Consider the following 21,952-nt stretch of genomic DNA (forward strand, 5'->3'; position numbering starts at 1 on the left):
TCCCTATAGGGCACGCTACATAGGGCGAGCTCGTCTAACAACTGAAAACCTGTGCCGCAATGCATGACGGGAACTGCAGTCCTCAGACGAGCGGAGAGCAAGGCATGCTGCTCTTAACATCCGTGGAATATAAAAGACCTCAAGCGCCTCTCCACCCAAGAGCATGATGGGAAACCGATTTCTTTCCCCCGACGCCTCATTGAGCTAGAATGCTATTTCCCCGCCCCCGGCTTGGAGCCTAATTGGCTCCTCCTCTCATTCCTGCCCGGGAAACGCCTCCTGCGATTGGCTGGACCTTTTATTATTTCCCACCCCTCTCCGAGGGCGTCCGCTGATTGGCCAGGGTGACGAAGTGGGCGCGGCTGCCGGGCTCCCGGCTCCTTGTGTGGCGGGCGATGGCGGCGAGCGCAGCGGCGGCGATGGCGGCGGCAGCGGCGTCCGCGGTGGGGCCGGGGGCGGCGGCGGCGGCGGCGGCGCGCGTCTCCTGCGGGAGGGACTTGAGCTGCGTCCCGGAAGTGGCGGGCACCCTCGGAGCGGTCGCCAGGCAGGGGTGAGAGGGACCACGTGGTCCTCTGCTGACCCTTGACCCCTCCCTTAAGCGTGCCATGGTGACCCCTGACCTCTACCTGCGGGTCACCTGGGGGACCATCCTGGGCTGAGGGCTGGTTGGGTTGGGTTTGCTTTTTTAATGCCTTCTCACTTACTCAGAATCCCGGGGTGACCTCTGACCCCAGGGGAGGTCATGCCACCTGACCCTTGACCTCAGAGAATGCAAAGGTGCTGCCTCTGTGTGGCTTCCAACAGCTTCCCAGCAGGCAGAGACTCTCCTAGCATTGACGATCGTAGAATGGTAGAGTTGGAAGGGGCCCTCCAAGAGTCATCTAGTCCAACCCCCTGCAACGCAGGAATCTCATCTAAAAGCATCCATGACAGATGGCCATCCAGCCTCTGCTTATAAACCTCCAGTGAAGGAAAGTCCACTACCACCCGAGGGAGACCGTCCCACTTTTGAACAGATAAGATTGATGGGGATCAATGCGTCCGCTTCCTAGATCAGGACAGTGGAACCTTTGGCATTCCAGATCTTGCTGGCCTACAACTTTTGTAACCCAGTCAAGGGTTTGGCCGCCATGGCTGGGGCTGACACTAGAGTCTATAACAGCATCCGGAGGGCCACCGGCTCCCCAGCTCTGACGTAGAGGAATCTTCCCCTAGGGCAGCCTTTCTCAACCTGTGGGTCCCCAGATGTTGAACTACAACTCCCATCACCCCTAGCCAGCAAGACCAGAGCTCAGGGATGATGGGAGTTGTAGTCCAACAACATCTGGGGATCCACAGGTTGAGAACCGCTGCCCTAGGGTGTGGTGGCAACTCTGCTTGATTTCTGCCACTAAGCTCACTGATGAGTGAAGCAGGTGGCACAATAGGTCAGTCTGGCTGTTTGAGCCCACCCAGGGATGGCAGGATTCTTGCAGCGCAGGGAGTTGGACCGGATGACCTGTAGGGTCCTTCCAGCTCTATGATTCATTGAGGAAACACTTAAACTGTGAGTTTCCGCACCCTCAGCCTTGTTTGGGAAGTAGCTTGCAACCATCTAGCCAGCCATGAACTTTGATATCATCTGGGGTGAGTTGCTGTGTTTAGACACTACGTTCTAGCTTTGTAGTTACATCCTTTGCCATATATATTTTGTAGGTCTAAACATTTAGATTCAGTCTTCGTACTGTATATTGTAAGATTTCTTCTCAGTCAAATTCCTGCGGTCACGAACCTGCAGAGCTATAGGTGAAACCTGGCTGTTAATGTGACCATTGTTAGTGGCATATTGATGGCCTTGGAGGAGAAAAGAAATTAACTTTTCCAACAAGTGAGAGTTTCCCCCAGTTCTTGCTCAAGCTTCAATTCTGTCTCAAGGGATTCTATAGAAAAAACTCCACAATTCACTGGAGACTGTGTTGATTATCACCACTATAAAGATAACATCATCCCCAAAAAGAAAAGAAATGGGGGAGGGACGTTGGTATAAGCTGTACAACCGTATTAAAATTTTAATCCACTAGTTAATCATTTTAATCCATTAATTAATAAACTTAGAAAAACTACAGGCAGCTTATCTTTTTAAAAAAAGCATTTGCTATTCCATCTTTCAATTAGTAGAGATGCTGAAGATGCTTATGTTCTGATTGGCAGGTTAAAACAACAAAAAAACCCCCATGAAATAATCAGTGATTAGAGAGAAGAGGAGTAGGGAGCACGTGAACTAACATTATCAGGGAGGTTAAATTTAATTGCCTGGTTGGCCAAGTGGGAAGTAAATGGTCTTGCACAACAATTGAAGGCCAACAGAACGAGTGGATCTGCACTATACTTTAAAGCTATATCATGCGAGTTCAAACAGACATAGCTTCCTCCAGAGGTCCCTGGGAAAAAGGATTGATTTATTAAAGCACTCAGAGAATTGTAGCTCTTTGAGGGGAATAGGGAACTCCTGACAATTCTCAGCACCCTTTGCAAACTGTGGCATGATACTGTTTTAAATGTATAGAAAATATGGGGTCTGTTTGTTAAGATGTGACTCCCTTGTCAAACTCAAGACACATCCACAGAGAAGGTTCTTTTCTGCATCCCAACTAAACACATCTCAGGTGCCGGTGGGATGCAGTGTTGTCATTTTAACTTGTGATACCAGGATCTTAACTTCTCAATTTCTTCTCTCCTCACCCAATAGGTTTGATTTCCTTTGCATGCCCATTTTCCACCCTCGCTACAAGAGGGAGTTTTTCCAGGAGCCGGCTAAAAACCGACCGGGACCCCAGACACGCTCTGACCTCTTGCTCTCGGGGAGAGGTGAGAACTTGGGAACCCAGATTGCGGCTGTTGCTTTCTCTGTCTGTTAAAGACTGGGCAGGAAGTAACAAATTTATTTACTTGTCAAAATATAGTGGTATTCTCAAGGGCTTGATGTAGGGAAGGCCCTTTGGTTTATTTTTTATTTATTTAATGTATTTAATAATATTTAAATTTATTTATTTATTTATTTAACTCTCTTTCTCTCTAGATATATATATATCTCACTTACTTTACCTCTATGCAGTTTACCAGAAACAAAGTTTAAAAGAAAGGAACAAAATCACAGTAAAAAGTACAGTCATAACTTGGAAGACAAACAGAATCTGTTCCAGAAGTCCATTCGACTTCTAAGACATTTGGAAACCAAAGTGCGGCTTCTGATTGGCTGCAGGAAGCTCCACTACAAATGCTGGGAGGTCTGGATTTGGATAAAAATTTGGGGAGAGGAGATAATTCCTTAGTAGGAGGTCACTGACTACTTGTTACTGTGTGACCCATGAGTAGTACAAGTTTTTGTTACAGTGGTGCCCCGCACGACGAATGCCTCGCAAGACGGAAAACTCGCTAGACGAAAGAGTTTTCCGTTTTGGAGGTGCTTCGCGAAACGAATTTCCTATGGGCTTGCTTCGCAAGACGAAAATGTCTTGCGAGTTCCTGCGGGGTTTTTTTCCTTTCCCCCCCTTTTTCTAAGCCGATAAGCTGCTAAAAGCCGCTAAACCGCTAATAGCGCTAATCCGCTAAGCCGTCAATGGGCTTGCTTCGCAAGACGAAAAAACCGCTAGACGAAGAGACTCGTGGAACGGATTATTTTCGTCTTGCGAGGCACCACTGTATTTTTTTTAAAAAGCTTTCATTTGGTTTTAAAGGGCAAGCTGCATTCTCATTGTGGCTGTTGGCTCTGAACAAGCTGTCTGTCTCTCCCCAAATGAATTCTCCTTGACATCCTGCTTCCTTGCAGACTGGAACACGCTGATTGTGGGCAAACTGTCCCCATGGATCCGGGCAGACTCCAATGTGGAAAAGGTTCGCAGGAATTCTGAGGCGGTGAGTGAGCTTGGCAACAAAGGGTTGGGAGGTGTTTCTAAGATGGTCTACAAAGGTTTGTGTGTGCTGTTTGGGAAATGGAGAAACTGTCCACCAAGACTTTAAAAACTACCTTGCCATGTTAGACTCAAAACTCTGTCTTCGCCACCATTTCAGAAGTGACCAGCCAGATCATAAGCAGGGGATGTTGATTTGTCTATTAAAATCTGTGTAAATTCAATTTATTGTGCTGAATAAACATTTCAACAGATGATGTTCTGTGTTTTCCTGGCATGTGGAAATTGGAGGTATCTGGCATGGGAACCCCTGGTCCTAACTAATATCCTCTGACATATAAATTAGTATGAGCTTCCTTTTTTTGACCAGGTACAGTGGTGCCTCGCAAGACGAAAAGAATCTGTTCCGCGAGTCTCTTTGTCTAGCGGTTTTTTCGTCTTGCGAAGCAACCCGATTAGCGCTATTAGCGGCTTAGCGGCTTAGAAAAGGGGGGGGGGGAGCGAAAAAAATCGCAAGACTCGCAAGACGTTTTCATCTTGTGAAGCAAGCCCATAGGGAAATTCGTCTTGCGAAGCGCCTCAAAAACGGAAAACCCTTTCGTCTAGCGGGTTTTTCGTCTTGCGAGGCATTCGTCTTGCGGGGCACTACTGTACAGTGGTGCCTCGCAAGACGAAATTAATTCGTTCCGCAAGTCTCTTCGTCTTGCGAGTTTTTCGTCTTGTGATGCACGGTTTTCCATAGGAATGCATTGAAAATCAATTAATGCGTTCCTATGGAAACCGCCTTCCCCCGACCTCTTCTGGCGGCATTTTAAAATCGCCCGGGACAGCGGAGGACTTCTCCGCTGTCCGGGCGATTTAAAAGCCCCTGGGAAGGCAAGCAGGGGGGACGAAGCCTGGGCGCTCCTTGCGGAGAGTTGCCAGCGCGCCCAGGCTTCGCGGCCCCGCCGCCCGGCTTCGGGACATCGTTCCGATGCCAGGCGGCGGGGGGAGGCTTTCTCGCCCCGCCGCCCGGCATCGGGACGATGCCCCGAAGCCGGGCGGCGGGGGGAGGCGTTCCTGCCCCGAAGCCGGGCGGCGGGGGGAGGCTTTCCCGCCCCGAAGCCGGGCGGCGGGGGGAGGCGTTCCCGCCCCGCCGCTCGGCTTCGGGACATCGTTCCGATGCCGGGCGGCGGGGGGAGACTTTCCCGCCTCGCCGCCCGGCATCGGGGCATCGTTCCGATGCCGGGCGGCGGGGGGAGACTTTCCCGCCTCGCCGCCCGGCATCGGGGCATCGTTCCGATGCCGGGCGGCGGGGGGAGACTTTCCCGCCTCGCCGCCCGGCATCGGGGCATCGTTCCGATGCCGGGCGGCGGGGGGAGGCTTTCCCGCCCCAAAGCCGGGCGGCGGGGGGAGGCGTTCCCGCCCCGCCGCCCGGCTTCGGGACATCGTTCCGATGCCGGGCGGCGGGGGGAGACTTTCCCGCCCCGCCGCCCGGCTTCGGGACATCGTTCCGATGCCGGGCGGCGGGGGGAGACTTTCCCGCCCCGCCGCTCGGCTTCGGGACATCGTTCCGATGCCGGGCGGCGGGGGGAGGCGTTCCCGCCTCGCCGCCCGGCATCGGGGCATCCTTCCGAAGCCCGGCGGCGGGAGGAGGTGTCCCCGCCCCGCCGCCAGGCTTCGGAGGAGGTCCGAGGACAGCGGGGAAGACGAGCTGCGCTTCCCCGCTGTCCCGGAGATTTCCCTATGGGCTGTCGTCTTGCGAAGCAAGCCCATAGGGAAATTCGTCTTGCGAAGCGCCTCCAAAACGGAAAACCCTTTCGTCTAGCGGGTTTTCCGTCTTGCGAGGCGTTCGTCTTGCGGGGCACCACTGTACTTGTAACTGGTCAATAGCTTAAGGACCGCCTCTCCCCATACAAACTGACCCGACCCTGCACTTGTCACCTGAGGCCCTTTGCTATGTCCCCACCCTCCCAGAGAGGTTCAGAGGGTGGTAGCAAGAGAACGGACCTTTTCTGTGGTGGTTCCCCAATTGTGGAACGCTCTCTCCAGAGAGGCTCGCCTGGTGCCATCGTTACATGTCTTTAGGCGCCAGGCAAAAACATTCCTCTTTATTCAGGCCTATGGCTATTAAATAATCTATGGCCTGTAAAATTGTGGGATAGATAGAAGACTGTTATTCTGATGATTATTTTATTATTAGGCTGTACATTGGAATGCTTTTTACTATGTTTTTATTATGTTTTTGTCGTTGATGTTCTGTAATGTGTTTATAATATTGTACGCCACCCTGGCATCATTTGATAAAGGGTGGCATATAAATTGAATTAATAATATAATGCCAATTGCTGTCATGACATCTGTGGCACTGAATTCCATAAATTAAATGTGCATTGCATAAAGGGACAGAGCTTTGGTCGTTCTAGCCCAGCATCGGCCACTCTGATTGGTGGAAACTCTCCAAGGTCTCTTTCCAGACCTGCTACCTGATATTCTTTTAGCTAGAGATTCTGAGGATTGAACCTCTAGCCTTCTACATGCAAAGCAGGCCCTGAGCCACTAAGCCAGGAGTAGCCAACATGGTACACTCTAGACCAGGGGTACACAACCTGCTCTACGTTCCAGATGTTTCTGGACTACAACTCCCATCAGCCCCAGCCAGCATAGCCAGTGATGAGGGATGATGGGAGTTGTAGTCCAGAAACATCTGGAGGGCCGCAGGTTGTGCATTCCTTCTCTAAGATGCTGTTGGACTTCAGTTATCATCATACCCAGCATGTGTGGTGTGGCCAATGGTCAGAGATGATGGGAGTTGTGGTCCAACAAAATCTGGAGGGCGCCATCTTAGCTGCTGGCCATTTCAAATAGTTCTTCCTTGTGTTTTGTCCTGAACCTCTTGTTTAATCGTTTCCTTGTATCGCTTGGAGTTCTTGTGGAGGGGAAATGAGGTTTCCTTTCTTTTAGTGCATTGCCCTTTCAAAAACAAAACACCAGTATATCCTTTCAAGTTTGAATTTGGCAATAACGTTACATGTTGTTCTATGCTTTCTCTGTCCTCCCCAGGCCATGTTGCAGGAGCTTAATTTTGGGGCGTACTTGGGACTCCCAGCGTTCCTGCTGCCCCTGAAGCAGGCAGACAACCCCAACTTGGCCCGCGTTCTGTGTAACCACATCAATACTGGGCATCACACTTCCATGGTAAGGGCTTCAAATACTCCCCCCCCCCCACCATTATAGCCACAGTACACCTGCAAAAACCTCACCTGCATCCCTCTGACATGCTGTTTTGTTTGTTGCTACAACAATTAAAAAAATAAATGTCATTCAAAGCAATGCAATGAAGCACAATAAAAAACTAATAATAATAATGATAATATTTATCTGGCTGGGTTGCCCTACCCCTCTGACTGGCTTCCAACAGAATATTAAAAACACAATAAAACATCAAACATTGAAAATTTCCCTATATAGGGCTGCCTTCAGGTGTCCTCTAAAAGGCAGCTTCCAAAACGAAAACCCTAATTTACCTTTCATCGGAATTTATCTTTAATCAGAAGATGATGGAGGTTTTTATGCAGAGGTTGGGTGGATATCCACCAGGGATTCTTTCTCTGTGATTCCTGCATTGCCGGGGGGGGTTGGACTAGATGACCCCTGAGGGTTCCTTCCAACCCTACTATTCCCTGATTCTGTCAATATGCTCAGGTCAGTGTTGAAGACAAGGACCGACCAACGCTTTCCTTCCTGCCTCATGCATGTGATCATTTCCCCCCTCTCCCTTTCCCCCTCCCCCAAATTTAGTTCTGGATGCGAGTCCCACTGCTGGCCCCTGAGGACTTGCGGGACGACGTTATCGAGAACGAGGCAGTGCAGGAGATAGAGGACGAGTCTGTAGGCGAGGAGAAGACCTGGCAGTGGTGAGTGGCTGTCAGCAGGAACCTGGGCGGATGCTGGGAAGGCAGAGCCAGTTTGTTACGGAATAAGAACAGAGTGCAAGTCACACTTTTAAAGCTGAGTTTTGTTTGTTTGTTTTATTTTCATTTTAACCGCCCTGAGATCTGCGGATGAAGGGCGGTATACAAATTTAATAAATAAATCAAATTTATTTATTTTAAAAAACTGTTAATCTCTTCCTATGAAACCTCTTGAAATGGCTTAGCAATAAATACATAATTTCATATATGAAAACAGTTGGGATAATCACATACCTAAATCAACGTGTATACCAAAGAGGTCCTTTTTCACCTAAATGCAGCCCAGTACTTAAGGCAGGGGTGAGATGGTTTCCAAAACCCCATATTCATTTATCCCAAACTGGGCAAGAAGTGAATCGAGGGGTCTTGACCTTGCTAGAGGTTATTGTCTCTCTTTAAAAGCAGGGGCGGAATCCAGATTCGTTCTTGGAACTCTTGTTATGCCGCTGAAGAACTAGATATCGTGTTCTTTTTTTAAAAAAATGTTTTGATCCTTTGATACTGGCTGTTTCAATTTGTGTGGCCAAGTGGGGCTGGCCTTTTGGCTCGCCTCTCCCGAGACTCAACACCTGAGTCTTCTGACTCATCTCCTGAACACATCAGTCACTCCACTAGTTGCGTAAGCAAGTCCTGGGGGAGAAAGAGAGGAAGGAAAGGAGGGGAAGAGGACACTGCAGGTCCGAGGAAGAGACAGGAGATGCCAGCCTTCCCATGGGGCCACATGAGTTTCTTGTTTCTCCAGGTGGCACAATTTCCGGACGCTGTGTGACTACAACAAGCGTGTTGCCGTGGGTGAGTGCTGCTGGGTCGAGATGGGGGGGCACCCCAGAGGCTGGGGGAGGGAGGCTTGCACCCCATGGCACCCTTGAGGCGCAGAGACTGGCGCCTCTTCTCTTCCTTTGACGCCTTTTTGTGCCTTCTCCTCAGCGCTGGAGGTGGGCCCCGACCTGCCGTCCAATCACGTCATTGACCGCTGGCTGGGGGAGCCAATCAAAGCAGCCATACTGCCCACCAGCATCTTCCTGACCAATAAGAAAGGCTTCCCTGTCCTCTCCAAGATGCATCAGCGCCTGGTCTTCCGCCTGCTGAAGGTCAGCTTCCCCCTTCTCTTCCTTGAGAACAGGATACTGGGCTGGATGGGCCATTGGCCGGATCCAGCAGCCTCTTCTCACGTTCTTACCTGCTTCTTTCCATCACTGGGACCCTGAGTTTATCGCCTGTGTGAAGGGTTACCTCTCTAAATTCTTCTTTACCTTTCCCAGAACAAATCTGGCCGTTGGAAAGAGCACAACGCCCTCCTCCCTAGGGCGCCATTTTCTGCAACAAAGCCATTTTGGGAGAGAGCCTTGCTTTTTGCGAGGGCACGCAAGGAATGAGGGGGGGGGGCAGAATAAGCAGCAGAGAATTCTGAGCTACGGCCCCACGTGATTTTGCTAAATTAAATCCTCCTGAAGAGAAAACGTTAGCTCTACGTGTGGAAAAGATGTATGACTAGAACAGGTGCCTGGCAGGTAACTCCTGAGGGACTTGCAGTCTGTGAGGTTGAAGCAGGCATCTGGGAGATCTAGCTAAGCCAAAATAACATGTGATTGAAATAATCTTACCTTACAGTGGTACCTTGGGTTAAGTACTTAATTCGTTCCGGAGGTCTGTACTTAACCTGAAACTGTTCTTAACCTGAAGCACCACTTTAGCTAATGGGGCCTCCTGCTGCCGCCACACTGCTGCAACGTAATTTCTGTTCTCATCCTGAAGCAAAGTTCTTAACCCGAAGCACTATTTCTGGGTTAGCGGAGTCTGTAACCTGAAGCGTATGTAACCCGAGGTACCACTGTATTTGCCTGCTTGTTCCTGTCTCCATCCCTCACCTTCCCCTGTTTCTCTGGGTCTGTTTTTAGATCTGAGGTGCGATTATCCAGCATGTGGGCCTAGTCCAGGCCTCCCTTTTCCACATTAGACGTAATGTCAGGTGCGGGGCTGCTAAAAGCTGAGCTTGAGTGATTTGCAGAGCCTGCAAAGCCTATTGTATGACACTTCCCAAGAGTCCGGTGGTTGCCAGGCATTTGCGAAGTGCTGCGCACGGGACTTTGACAGGTGTCAGTCACCTATCAAATGATTGATAGGCAGGCTTTGCAAAGGGGAGATGAGGAACTGGCACGCCAGGCCGGGAAGGTTCCCCGAAGCGTCATGTACACAATTAACGCTAACAATAATTTGCAGAGCGATGGGTCACCAGGGTGGATGAGCGGATACTTTAGCGTGAACCAGGATGGTGTAGGGGTTAGTTAGACTGTTGGACTAAGATACGGGAGACCAGGGTTCAAATCTCCACTCTGCCATGAAGCTTGGGGGGTGACCTTGGGTCTGTCACAGTCTGTCAGCCTGACCTACTTCGCAGGGTTGTTGTGAGGATAAAGGAGGGAGGCAGAGAACCCTGTACGCCATTTTGAGCTCCTTGGGGAAAGGCTGGATGTAAAGAAATAAACTTGGCCCTTCCACTCCCCCCAGCTTGAGGTGCAGTTCATCATCACAGGCTCCCACCACCATCCGGAAAAGGAGTTCTGCTCCTACCTGCAGTACCTGGAGTACCTGAGCCAGAACCGCCCTCCTCCTTCTGCCTACGAGCTCTTTGCAAAGGGCTATGAAGACTATCTCCAGTCCCCACTGCAGGTGAGTCTCCTGGGTTCAAGGTCCTCTCCAGCTCTGAATACGTGACTTGCTCCCTCTCAGCCTTTGGTGTGCACCTCTGAAAACTGACCACCTTGGATGTGCAAGGCAAAGAGGACTGCTGTGTGTTTTGGTTGAATTCCACCACCCTGGCGCAAAACCCACACTGAGGAAGTCTGCACATATTTTGCTTTGGCGTAACTTGCTTGGATACGGTTTGCTGAGCGCCTCCTCTCCTGGCTGGTCAGCGCCCTTCCCAAATCGATCTGGCGGTGGGGGCTGAGGCTGCCTCCCCTCCCCCAGCCTGTAGAGGCAAAGGAGCAGAGCCTGCCAACGCTGCCTTTCACACTCGCCTCTTCTTCCTCATCTGACTTCCACCGCAGCCAGGATTGTCACCCACTAGGTTGTTGTTGGACTAAAATAGTCTGATCTATCTCTGGGTGCTTTCGGATGCTAATAAATTATGATGGTGATGCCTTAGTTAAGATTCCTGCATTGCAAGAGTTGGACTAGAATTCCCTCGGGGTCCCTTGCAGCTCTGTGATCTTCCCATTTGACCTCTGTAGTGTGTTACTTTGGTGTGTCTTTTCCATCCGCCCATCTCCTTACCCGCAGTGCTGGAAGTCCTGCTCCTTAACAAACACCCGGCCCCTTTGTTTGCTGTGTGGCCCACACTGGGTGCGAAGCCTTTCTCCTTGTGGTGCTTTTTCCCTGCACAGCCCCTGATGGACAACCTGGAATCCCAGACCTATGAGGTGTTTGAGAAGGACCCTATCAAGTACTCCCAGTACCAACAGGTTGGTGTGTGGTGGAGAAAAGGTGTGGGGCTTGCTGAGAGGGAGGTTAGAGCTATGAGAGAGGGGCAAGAAGTGGGGAGGGAAAGAGTGGGGGGAGGGGTATGTGGGGAGGAGCACAGGCCAAATATTTGTGCTTGGGTGGAACACAGAAGCTGGTTGGAGCACTGTAGGGCCAACATGTTGTGGGAAGGAGGGGAAACTAGAGGGAAGGGTTACTAATGGGCCTTCCCAGTGTTGTTGGACTACAACTCCCATCAACCCCAGCTGATGGCAAATAGGGGTGATGGGAGTTGTAGTCTAGCAGTGCCTGGAGGACTCCACATTTGGGCTAGAGAGAGAAGGCCTCATAAGGAACGTGTTTTGTGAAGGGGAGATTGGAGTGGGAACATGATCAGCTAGTTCTCGATGGCGGGGAGAGGAACTGACTTTTACAGACGCACTCCAACCCATTATTCTCCCTCCCATCAGGCGATATACAAGTGCCTCCTAGACCGTGTGCCTGATGAGGAGAAAGAAACTAACATTCAGTGAGTAAGAATTCCAACGTTGAGCCGGGTTGGCCTCATTTGACCGCCTTTGCGGAGGTTGCTGGGAAATGGGAGGATGTGGGAGGCACCCTTTGGCACTTTTTAGCCAGCCGTTTATTGCCACATTATATTTGTTTATAAATTCTATATCGGTATGTGGTTTTTTTTTTATATATATGTTATATATGTTTTATATATGTTATATTTTTTTTATATGTTGATATCAAGGGCACTACAGATAAAATTAGCAAAATCCTCCATAAACACAATATCAAAACAGCCTTTTGCACCAACCAAAAAATAGCCAATATCCTCAGAAACCCCAAGGATAAAATCCAGTTGGAAAACCAAGGGATCTATGAAATACCCTGCAAAGTCTGCCCAGCCACGTACATTGGACAAACAAACAGACGAATAAATGCACGTATCGCAGAACACAAGAATGCCGTCAAAAAAGAAGAAAAAACTTCCTCTCTTTTCCAACACATGAAAGAAACAGGACACGAAATTAATTTTGCAGATTCCAAATTGCTCTTTAACACGGAACATCACCACAAGAGAATAATCATGGAAGCCATCGAGATAGAGAAACACCCTCACAACATGAACAAGCGTGACGACACATCCCGCTTGCCAGACATCTGGAAATTAGCCCTCCCCACAAAAACTGACACCAGATCCAGAGGCACACAGAACGCCAACACCAATCAACCACACCAGACCCAAACCCAGACCCTCTCCACAGATGAATTACAGACACCATCCAGTAGCCAATCCATGGTGGCACCTCCGGATGCTGCACCCCCCTGCAATCCCTACACAGATCTGGCTGACACAAGCCACAAAACCACAGCTCGCCCCTATACACGAAGCCAAGCCAGAGCACAACTAAGTACAGTACAGCCATCTTCTCAGGAAAACTCTTCACAAAGTTCAAGAGGTCAAGACACAAAGACTTTAGCAACTAATCCACACCTAATGACCCACCTAAGTGGTACTCAGGATATCACTCAAGAAATCACTCAAGATATCTCTCAAGTAATTAAGGAACAAAAGAAGAAAAGGCACACTAGCCTGGGAACTTCCTCTCTACCCAGAACATTGGAGGCTATACACCACACCCCCTCTACAGTATTTATAGGAACTCAAACACTGAGATCCTGCTCTGTTCCAGTAACAAGAAGCCGAAAGCACCAGCCTGAAGATGACGAGTGAGACCTCGTCGAAACGTCGCCTAGACACCCCAACTTTTACACGGGAAGACACCCGAGGACACCAAAACCTGCATATATATATATATATATATATATATATATATATATATATGTACACAATATGTCAAAGCTGTTTACAGCAATAAAATCATCATCATTTTTCATTTGTATGCCGCTTTTCCACAGTTAAAAAAACAATGCTCAAGGCAGCTTACAGCATAACAAGATTTACATAATTACAAAAGCCATAAACAATAAATAAATCACATCAAAAAATACACAACAAAATGGGAAACAATTTCCACATAAATCCAAAATCTAAAACTAAGAATTATAAGCAATAAAAAATATAAAAACATATAAAAAACATGTTTTAAGCAATAAAAACATATAACCGCACAATAAAAACATATTTAAAAGTTAAAAACAAACATTGGTTAACCGTTGTGGAAGGACGTATTCCCAATTGCCTGGTGGAATAGAAAAGTTTTCAGCAGGGTCAGTAGTAGATGAGCAGTCAGGGAAGCTTTCGTAATAAACCATTTCAGTTCTGTTCAGCTTGTGGTGCCACCTCAGTGGGGATGAAACTCTTGTTCGGCACCACCTGCCCCATTTTCCTTTCATATAATTGGATTATAAGTTGAAAAGGGCCCTCTCCCTGTTTCTTCTTACTCGGCTTGAACTCCCAGATCCTCTAATCTGCACAGTGTCTTTCAAGCCGCCCCTCCACCCGCAGGAGCAACAAATTTACTGCCGGCTCTTCCAAGAAAAGCTTGACATCAAAACTACCACAGGGTGCACCCAGAGAAACACACCGTTTGATGAAGCTTTCTCCCTTTTTTGTCTCTGTCTTGCCCTGAGCACAGGCTCCAGCAGTTTCTTGTAGCACATTAAAAATAAATAAAGAGGAATGAACAGTTCGGAAGCAGGATTTCTCGTCTTTAAGAGAAATTGGCGCTCCTTCACTTTTAACTCTTCTCTCGCTGAGAAAACTGTGTTCGGGAGCACTAGGCCTGTTTCCTGCGCACACTTAAATTGGGAGAGAACACCATTGATCCCTGCAGGACCACTCCTGAGGAGTAAAGGTCAAAAATCCAACTGCGTATGTTGGTTAAAATGAAGTAGCCCAACTTGTGTTTGAATGTGGTCTAGCATGAATTGGCATACTTCCTTCAGAAATGGAGCACGGATAATGGCCTTCCGTCACAAAACGTAGGTGGGCCTTGAGTTTATTGTGCTTTTGGGGTCTGCATCAACGGCTCTTTCCAGCTGGTCAGCCATCTTGCCCCCATCTGGAGAGTAAGCTGCTTAGTTGCCTGTTATTTTAGCACCCCTCCACAGAGCCTAGGACTTGCCGATCAGAAGGTTGGCGGTTTGAATCCCCGCGACGGGGTGAGCTCCCGTTGTTCGGTCCCTGCTCCTGCCAACCTAGCAGTTCGAAAGCACATCAAAGTGCAAGTAGATAAATAGGTACCGCTCTGGCGGGAAGGTAAATGGCATTTCCGTGCGCTGCTCTGGTTCACCAGAAGCAGCTTAGGCCACATGACCTGGAAGCTGTACGCCTGCTCCCTCGGCCAATAAAGCGAGATGAGCGCCACAACCCCAGAGTCGGCCATGACTGGACCTAATGGTCAGGGGTCCCTTTACCTTTACCTTTACAGCCTCTTCCTCCTTTTCCCGTTCTCTCCTTCCCCAACTGCTCAGGGTGGTGATGGTGCTTGGAGCAGGACGGGGCCCCCTTGTGAATGCTTCTCTCCGCGCTGCGCGACAGGCCGACAGACACATCAAGATTTACGCTGTGGAGAAAAACCCCAATGCTGTGGTGACGTAAGTACTTTAGCTCTCTCCCCCCCCCCCCCGGTGGAAATTGAAAAGAAACATTTTGTGCCCTCTCTTCTCTGAGGAGAGCAGGTGAAACCCACACAGGCCCCCGTACTGGCTGTGAGAAAAAGGAAACCAGAAAACTGCAGGATTTGTGAAGGTTTACAGGACCAGGGCTCTGCTCTTCATCCTGCACAAACTAACAAATTGAAAGATATATTTTTTTTACAAAAGTTGGACAGTAACTGCAGCGGATAACTTAAAGGTATAAGATTGCATCAATAAGTCCCCCGCAGGTCATTGCATCTTATTGCCTCGGACAAATGCTCCAAAACAGGAAGAGATGGGAGATAACGTAGGAAACCCGCAATCTAGAATGTTTTGCTGTCTGCAGATTAACAGATAGTTTTAATGTGCAAATTTTGCTCTCTGGCACTCCCCCCTTCTTTGTTGTTGTTTGTTAACTGGGGAAGAGAAAACGCCTTCTGAACTAGGGAGGGCTTGGGTTTCATCTCCGTCCCCCTTCGCTTTGTATTACATGTTAGTTTAAAATGGAAGCTTCCAGGCAGATACCTTGTGCATTGGTTTATATTCTTTGGGCAGGTTCCTAATAAATCAAGAGATTTTAGCAGGTTGCTAAAATATAATTACAGGCACATTTGCACTCCCCGTTACTAAATATAACAGCAATAATACTATTACCTCATTGCGGCATGAGGTGTGAAAAGGCTTTGTTCCGTCTTAGAGGCCTCACCCAACCCTGTCGTACTCCCTATATAATCTGCAGGTGGGAGACCTGATGACACACTCGTTTTTTCCTTACTGGTGAGGAGGCTTCATACTGTGAGTCAAGTGTGGAGTTCAGTTCACAGTGCCCCCAGGGAAATGGCATTGTCCGAGTCAGGTTTGGGGAACCTGAGGTCCTCTGGCTGTTGCTGGACTACAACTCCCATGAGCCCTAGCGTGTATGCCCGATCACAGTTGTAGTTGAGCAACAGCAAAGGCTCCCCCACAACTAGTCCAGACTGTAGAGATGTATTACTGGGAAACAGCAAAAGTTTGCTTTTCCTGTCTCTCCTTCTCAGCCTTGTGCGAACATGGCGGTTAACTTGAATGGCTTTCAAAGAGGATTAGAGAAATTCACGGAGGATTAGGCTATTGATGGCTACTAACCCTTATAGTAAGGCTCTCCTTCCACTGCTGGGATTACCAGTTACTAGAAACTGCAGTGCTCATTGCAATGAGGCCGAGGATATGTTCTTTCATATGTGGTGGACGTGTAAAAGGGTAAAAGAGTATTGGGAAATAATTTATAATGAATTGGGGGAAAAAAATGTTTTAAAGCACTTTTCCAAAAAAAACCAGAGTCCTTTTTGTTGGGCATAATTCAGATGGAAATTCCCAGGTGTCAAAAAAAGGTAATTTATATATGCCACTACAGTGGCCCGTGTTCTTTTAGCCCAAAAATGGAAAGCGAGCGATGTCCCAACCAAAGAAGAATGGTAACGTAAAACTGATGGAATATACGCAGCTTGCGAATCTAACTTATAGAATAAGAGAACAAGAAGAACATTTGTTCTTCTTAAAGATTGGAAAATGTTTATTGAATATATTGGGGGGAAATTGTGTACACTTGAAAACATGGACAGCATTGAGATAAATTCAACAGTGTAAATAAGTTTTGATGGATGTAATAATGGAATACTGAACGGTTTAGTTTATATAAAATATGCATGGAAGGAGGAGAAGGGAAGTCATTGATATCTTAAGGTTGTTTAAATGTATATTCTAAATTGTAAAACAAAATTTAATAAATAATAATAATAAAACTGCAGTGCTGTTATGCTCCAGTTTGCAGGCTTCTCCAAGGTGTCTTGATGGCCTCTGTGAGAGGATAATACTGGACCAGGCGGGCCTGTGACTTGATTCAGCAGGGCTTCCCCTATATTCTTACGCACAGATTATAAAACCCCTTGCTTTGTGTTGTGGCGATAAGGGGGAAGGTGGAGCTGTGGTGTTGCCGGAACAAAAGGCTGGGAACGGTTACTCATTCCAGTCTCCCTTTGAGTGGGGTTGAATGGTGTACATGCCCATGCCTTGAGTCTCCCTGATGTCCTTGTGGGATTGAAATGTCAGGATAACCTGCTCTGCACACCAAGGTGTTTTATGACCCTCCTAAGGAGCCTCATAAGAAGAGCCCAGCTGAATTGGGCCCATCTAGTCCAGCTTTCTGTTCTCACAGTGGCCAACCAGATGCCTCTTCTGGGAAGCCCACAAGCTGGACCTACCTGTGGGCAACAGCAGCTGAGGGTGAAACTTTGCTAGTTTTGCCCTTTGACCTCTGCCTTCCCTTCCTGCAGGCTGGAGAGCTGGCAGTACGAGGAATGGGGTTCCCAGGTGACGGTGGTCTCCTGCGACATGCGTGAGTGGGAAGCCCCCGAGAAGGCTGACCTCATGGTGTCGGAGTTGCTGGGGTCCTTTGCTGACAACGAGCTGTCCCCAGAGTGCCTGGATGGGGCAGAGCACTGTCTGAAAGGTGAGTGGGGCACAGTGGAGGGCAGCCCGCGGACAGGGAGAGTATAATTTGGGGGTCGTTTTGAGTGGAGAGGGAGCACTGCTTTGAGCATCTAGATGCTAAGTGGGTTGGGGCTACCAGCCAATTCCAAGCACCTGATGCCTTTTCCCTTCCTCCTATACGCAGAAGGAGGGGTGAGCATCCCGGGCGACTACACCTCTTTCCTGGGCCCAATCTCGTCCTCGAAGCTCTACAACGAAGTGCGCGTCTGTCGCGAGAAAGACCGCGATCCCGAGGTGAGACTTTCTCCATGCCCTGTGGTCTGCAGTTCTGCAGCTGCTGCATGCATAAAAGAAATAAAAACTGTTGTATGGAGAAAAAGCAGGATTCTGTGAACTCTGAATAACACAGGCAGAAAATGGCACTTTGCCTAACCGCCAGTAATGCATGAAAACATTGGGTCAAGGTTAAAAAGAAATACCCCTTTATTGTTTTAGTACCCCCCCCCCCACAAATACAAATGTATTTGGAAGGATATGAGACCATACAGCTAAATTCAGCTAAGACAACAGATTCTTGTAGCACCTGGAAGATGGGAACGTATGTTACGGCCATAAGCTTTCGTGGAATGGACTCTTATCTGGAAAAGCTTATGTCAGTATTGAACTCCCAGCTCCCATCAGCCCAAACCTCCAGAAGCCAACAACCAGGAATGATGGGACTTGTGGTTCAACAACATCTGGACAGCACAGTGTTTGTTACTGACGGCTTTTAGGGCGTAATAAATGTGCTAGTTTTCCATTTGCTACAAGATGGCTCTCATATCTTCTCTCAGCCTCTTCTTTTGCAGGCTAAACATGCTCAGCTCTCTCAACCTTTCCCCATAAGGCTTGGCTTCCAGCCTAAATGTAATCAGAGGTGAAGAGCTTGTTACAGTAAGGACTAGACGCTTGTTTTTAATGATTTGTAAAAGAATTAATGTTAAGAGCACAGGGAATGACATGGTCCGTAGGGACAGGAGAAATTAGTGACATGAACTGAGCTGTTTTGAACTTGTCAGATCAAGTTCCACAAACCCAGCAGACGAAGGAAGACAGTATTCTTTTGAAGAAGGCCCAACCCAGTTTTTGTACAGCTGTCTCACTCCCCACCCTCCCAAATAATAGGAGGAAATAATTGCAAACCTTTTAACGTGGCTCTGTCAAGTACGACAAGCAGTCGGCGCCTATGTATGCAAAGTGAATTTTAGAACAGTGTCCTAACAGCGTTTTGTTCTGTTCCTGTCTTTCACATCCCCAGGCTCAGTTTGAAATGCCGTATGTTGTCCGGCTTCACAACTTCCACCAGTTGGCACCCCCGCAGGCATGCTTCTCCTTCAAGCACCCTAACCCAGGTAGGAGAAGGGCTGCAGAGGAGCTAACTGCACGTTCCCTGCTGAGGAGGGTGGGGCTTAGACTAGCCACACGATGTGGCAAGAACTGCTAGTCACACCTTTAAAAACCAAACTGCCATAGAACCTGGGTTGGCCCAGACCAGGTGAGTGGTGGGCGATCAGCTTGTGCCCTTAAGAGAGCAAGGTGGGCCGTCCTTTGAGGGGAAGTGGCCTTGGCTGACCACACCCCTTTCCTTCTTGTAGACAGAGTCAAAGACAACAACCGCTACCAGACACTGGAGTTCCCCGTGGATGTAAACACAGTGCTTCACGGTTTCGCAGGCTACTTTGAGACCACTCTGTACGGAGACATCACTCTCAGTAAGTTGAGGGGAGATAAGGGGGGTTATTTATTTCATTTAAATACTTTTAAACCCGTGAAACGTATGACAGGGCGGTGTGCAGCATACAAAACTGCAACAAAAGCAATTTAAAATGTCAGTAGCCACTGCTAGGTAAAAAGAAATTTGTGTTGCAAAGGCCTGTCCGAATAACAGGTTTTTTTGAGAGACTCCCGAAAGGCAAGAAATAATATTACATTATTTATTAAATTTGTATACTGCTCTATATCTGTAGATGGAGGGATAAAATTACGATATAAAAAACACAAAATACATAATAATAATAAGAGCAAAGACAACTCAACAATCCCCCTTCCACATTTAAAAGGGTGTTGGATGTCAGTCAGCCAAAGGCCTGGTCGAAAAGGAACATTTTTGCCCGGCACTTAAAGGTATTTAATGAAAGTGCCAGCCCAAACTTCCTTGGGAAGAGCATCGCACAAACAGGAATCCACTGCAGAAAAGGCTCGTTCTTGTGTTGCCACCCTTCAGACCTCTAATGGAGGCGGCACATGAAGAAGGGCCTCAGATGATGATCTCAGGGTCCAGGTAGGTTCATAGAGAGAGAGGTGGTGTTGAGGTATTGCAGTCCTGAGCCATTCTTGCTGAATGGTTACTACTGAACCTCTAGTGGCAGGGAGTTCCACAGGGTAGGGAACCTGTTGCACTGAAGGTTTGGTTCCTAGCAAAGGCCAACAGAAGCTCAGGAGGTGGGGAACCACCAGGTGTGCCCCCTCAGAAGTTGAAGGTGTGGAGTGAGCGGTCTTGCTTTGATGTTCCTTGATGTTGCAGAATGTGCCTTTTTCAATGTTTCCTCCACGTAGGTATTCGGCCTGAGACTCACTCACCTGGCATGTTTTCGTGGTTCCCTATCTTCTTCCCTCTCAAGGTAAGTGCTTCCTTAAACGCTCCCTTGTGGGAGAGGAAGGCATCCCTTGTTACCGCTGGGCAGTAAGACTTTGCACCAAGGGAACCTCCAAGGTGATAAGTACAGCTGTAGAAGGTGTGGGCGTTTTGTGCGCTTTACATTCAGTGGGGAAAAACACAACAATGTGTGTCAGGATAATCAAATGCTATTTAAGGCAACACGGTTTCTGTCTCCTCATCTCTGTCTTTGCCACTTCTTCCCCCACTGTCTCTCCTCCTCTGCCCTCTTACACACCTTTTCTTTGCTTTTGATCTCTTTTTTCCTTTTTTCTTTTTTGTTGGTGGTGGTGGGACTGGATGGTTCTTCTAAATTGGTTTTCACACCTATAAGAAAACCTATTTGGGGGTGAAATAACAAAACAGGATGCTCCCAGCTAGCCCACACATTCCTAATGCTTTAGGATTAGGGCTGAGAGCACAAGGCTTTCATCAAGAGTAGGCAAGTGAGAACTGTCTGAGCACAGGCTGAGCTTGATGGAGCAATGCCCGGTTTGCCCTAGTAGACTGCCTCCAGTGGAGAAATTATTTATTATTTCTCAAATTATTAGGTGCGTTCTTCTTCTTTGGCGATTACTCATAGCCGAGTAAGATTGTCTTCCAGGAAAACAGTTTTAATAGTCAAAACAAAACAAATTCCTTCCAGTAGCACCTTAAAGACCAACTAAGTCAGTTCTTGGTATGACTTAGTTGGTCTTTAAGGTGCTACTGGAAGGAATTTGTTTTGTTTTGACTATGGCAGACCAACACGGCTACCTATCTGTAGTTTTAATAGTGACTGTGGAGGCCAATTCTGGATCTACACGTCCTTCCACAGTGGGGACATAGGTTTCCAGGTGGAAACTGATTATGGTGAGGGTTTGCCAAATGTGCCTTCCTCTTAGCACGTTTCTCCCTTTCGTCCTGAGTGTCTTCAAAGCCCATGACACCTTTGGTAAAGGCTGTTCTCCAATTGAAGCGCTCCCAGGCCAGTGTTTCCCAGTTGTTTGTGTTTATACTACATTTTTAAAGATTTGCCTCGAGAGAGGGTCTTTAAACCTCTCTCTTGCCCAAGGCAACCCAAAGTGACTTACAACCAAACAAGAGAAGGGAAGAAAAGTCTTTAGCAGACTGCTGAGGGAAAAGGACTTGTGGACAACGGTTCCTGATATAACACTGTGTTGGGGTGGTGTTATCCTGGTTTGTGAACGGACCCTCAGCTATTAATGCTTTTCTCTCTCTCCCCCCCCCCAGCAACCCATGAACGTGCAGGCAGGTGAGCGCATTCGTGTGGCCTTCTGGCGCTGCAGCAACTCGAAGAAAGTGTGGTACGAGTGGGCCGTTGTCTCTCCCATGTGCTCCGTCATCCACAACCCCACAGGACGTTCCTACACCATTGGACTATGAGAGGAGTCAAGTCCATTCCCCTTAACCAAGTTCTTCTTGCTGCCAGCCCTGAGACACAAGAAATCCTCTTTCCACTCAGAGGAGCATCAGAGACTGTGCAGAGGCCTGGCGGGGCTCCAACCTTGCTGCGGGTGTAGGTCCAGGAAAGGTCCACTCTTAACACCTGCTATTGTTCCATGTGTTGCTTTTGGTCTGTGAAATTTCAATAAAGTCATTCAAATGTGTATTTGGAGCTGCTGTCTGTGATGAAGCAGGGAACTCGCTTTCGATATTTGGTTTTGAAAGCGATACAACCGTTTTAGAATTAGCTGCCATCTTCTGTCGTGACGTCTTAACTTAGATAGCTTTAAACAGCAATTAAAACCAGTTGAAGATAGCTCTGCTGATGGCTGTTAACTGTCGCAGCTAAGTGGAACTTCCATGTTCAGAGGCAGTCTATCAGGAACCAGGGCCAACAGGATGCACATCAGCTGGAGGCCCCAAGC

The 21,952-nt window shown here is 48.2% G+C and overlaps 1 protein-coding gene across 1 annotated transcript; it reads left to right on the plus strand.

Moving 5' to 3' along the window:
- Window positions 1-390: 390 nt before the first annotated feature.
- Window positions 391-21,691, plus strand: PRMT5 (protein arginine methyltransferase 5). Its single transcript, XM_081836097.1, has 17 exons — window positions 391-550; window positions 2,729-2,847; window positions 3,809-3,894; window positions 6,933-7,067; window positions 7,671-7,786; window positions 8,586-8,635; window positions 8,771-8,934; window positions 10,352-10,513; window positions 11,230-11,307; window positions 11,776-11,834; window positions 14,753-14,875; window positions 17,230-17,405; window positions 17,571-17,680; window positions 18,684-18,777; window positions 19,021-19,137; window positions 19,982-20,046; window positions 21,315-21,691. The coding sequence occupies exons 1-17, from the start codon at window positions 396-398 to the stop codon at window positions 21,465-21,467; spliced, it is 1,962 nt and encodes a 653-aa protein (XP_081692223.1). The 5' UTR covers window positions 391-395; the 3' UTR covers window positions 21,468-21,691.
- Window positions 21,692-21,952: the final 261 nt, after the last annotated feature.

Source organism: Podarcis erhardii (genome assembly GCF_964252035.2).
Source record: "Podarcis erhardii genome assembly, chromosome: 13".
Lineage (NCBI taxonomy): Eukaryota > Metazoa > Chordata > Lepidosauria > Squamata > Lacertidae > Podarcis > Podarcis erhardii.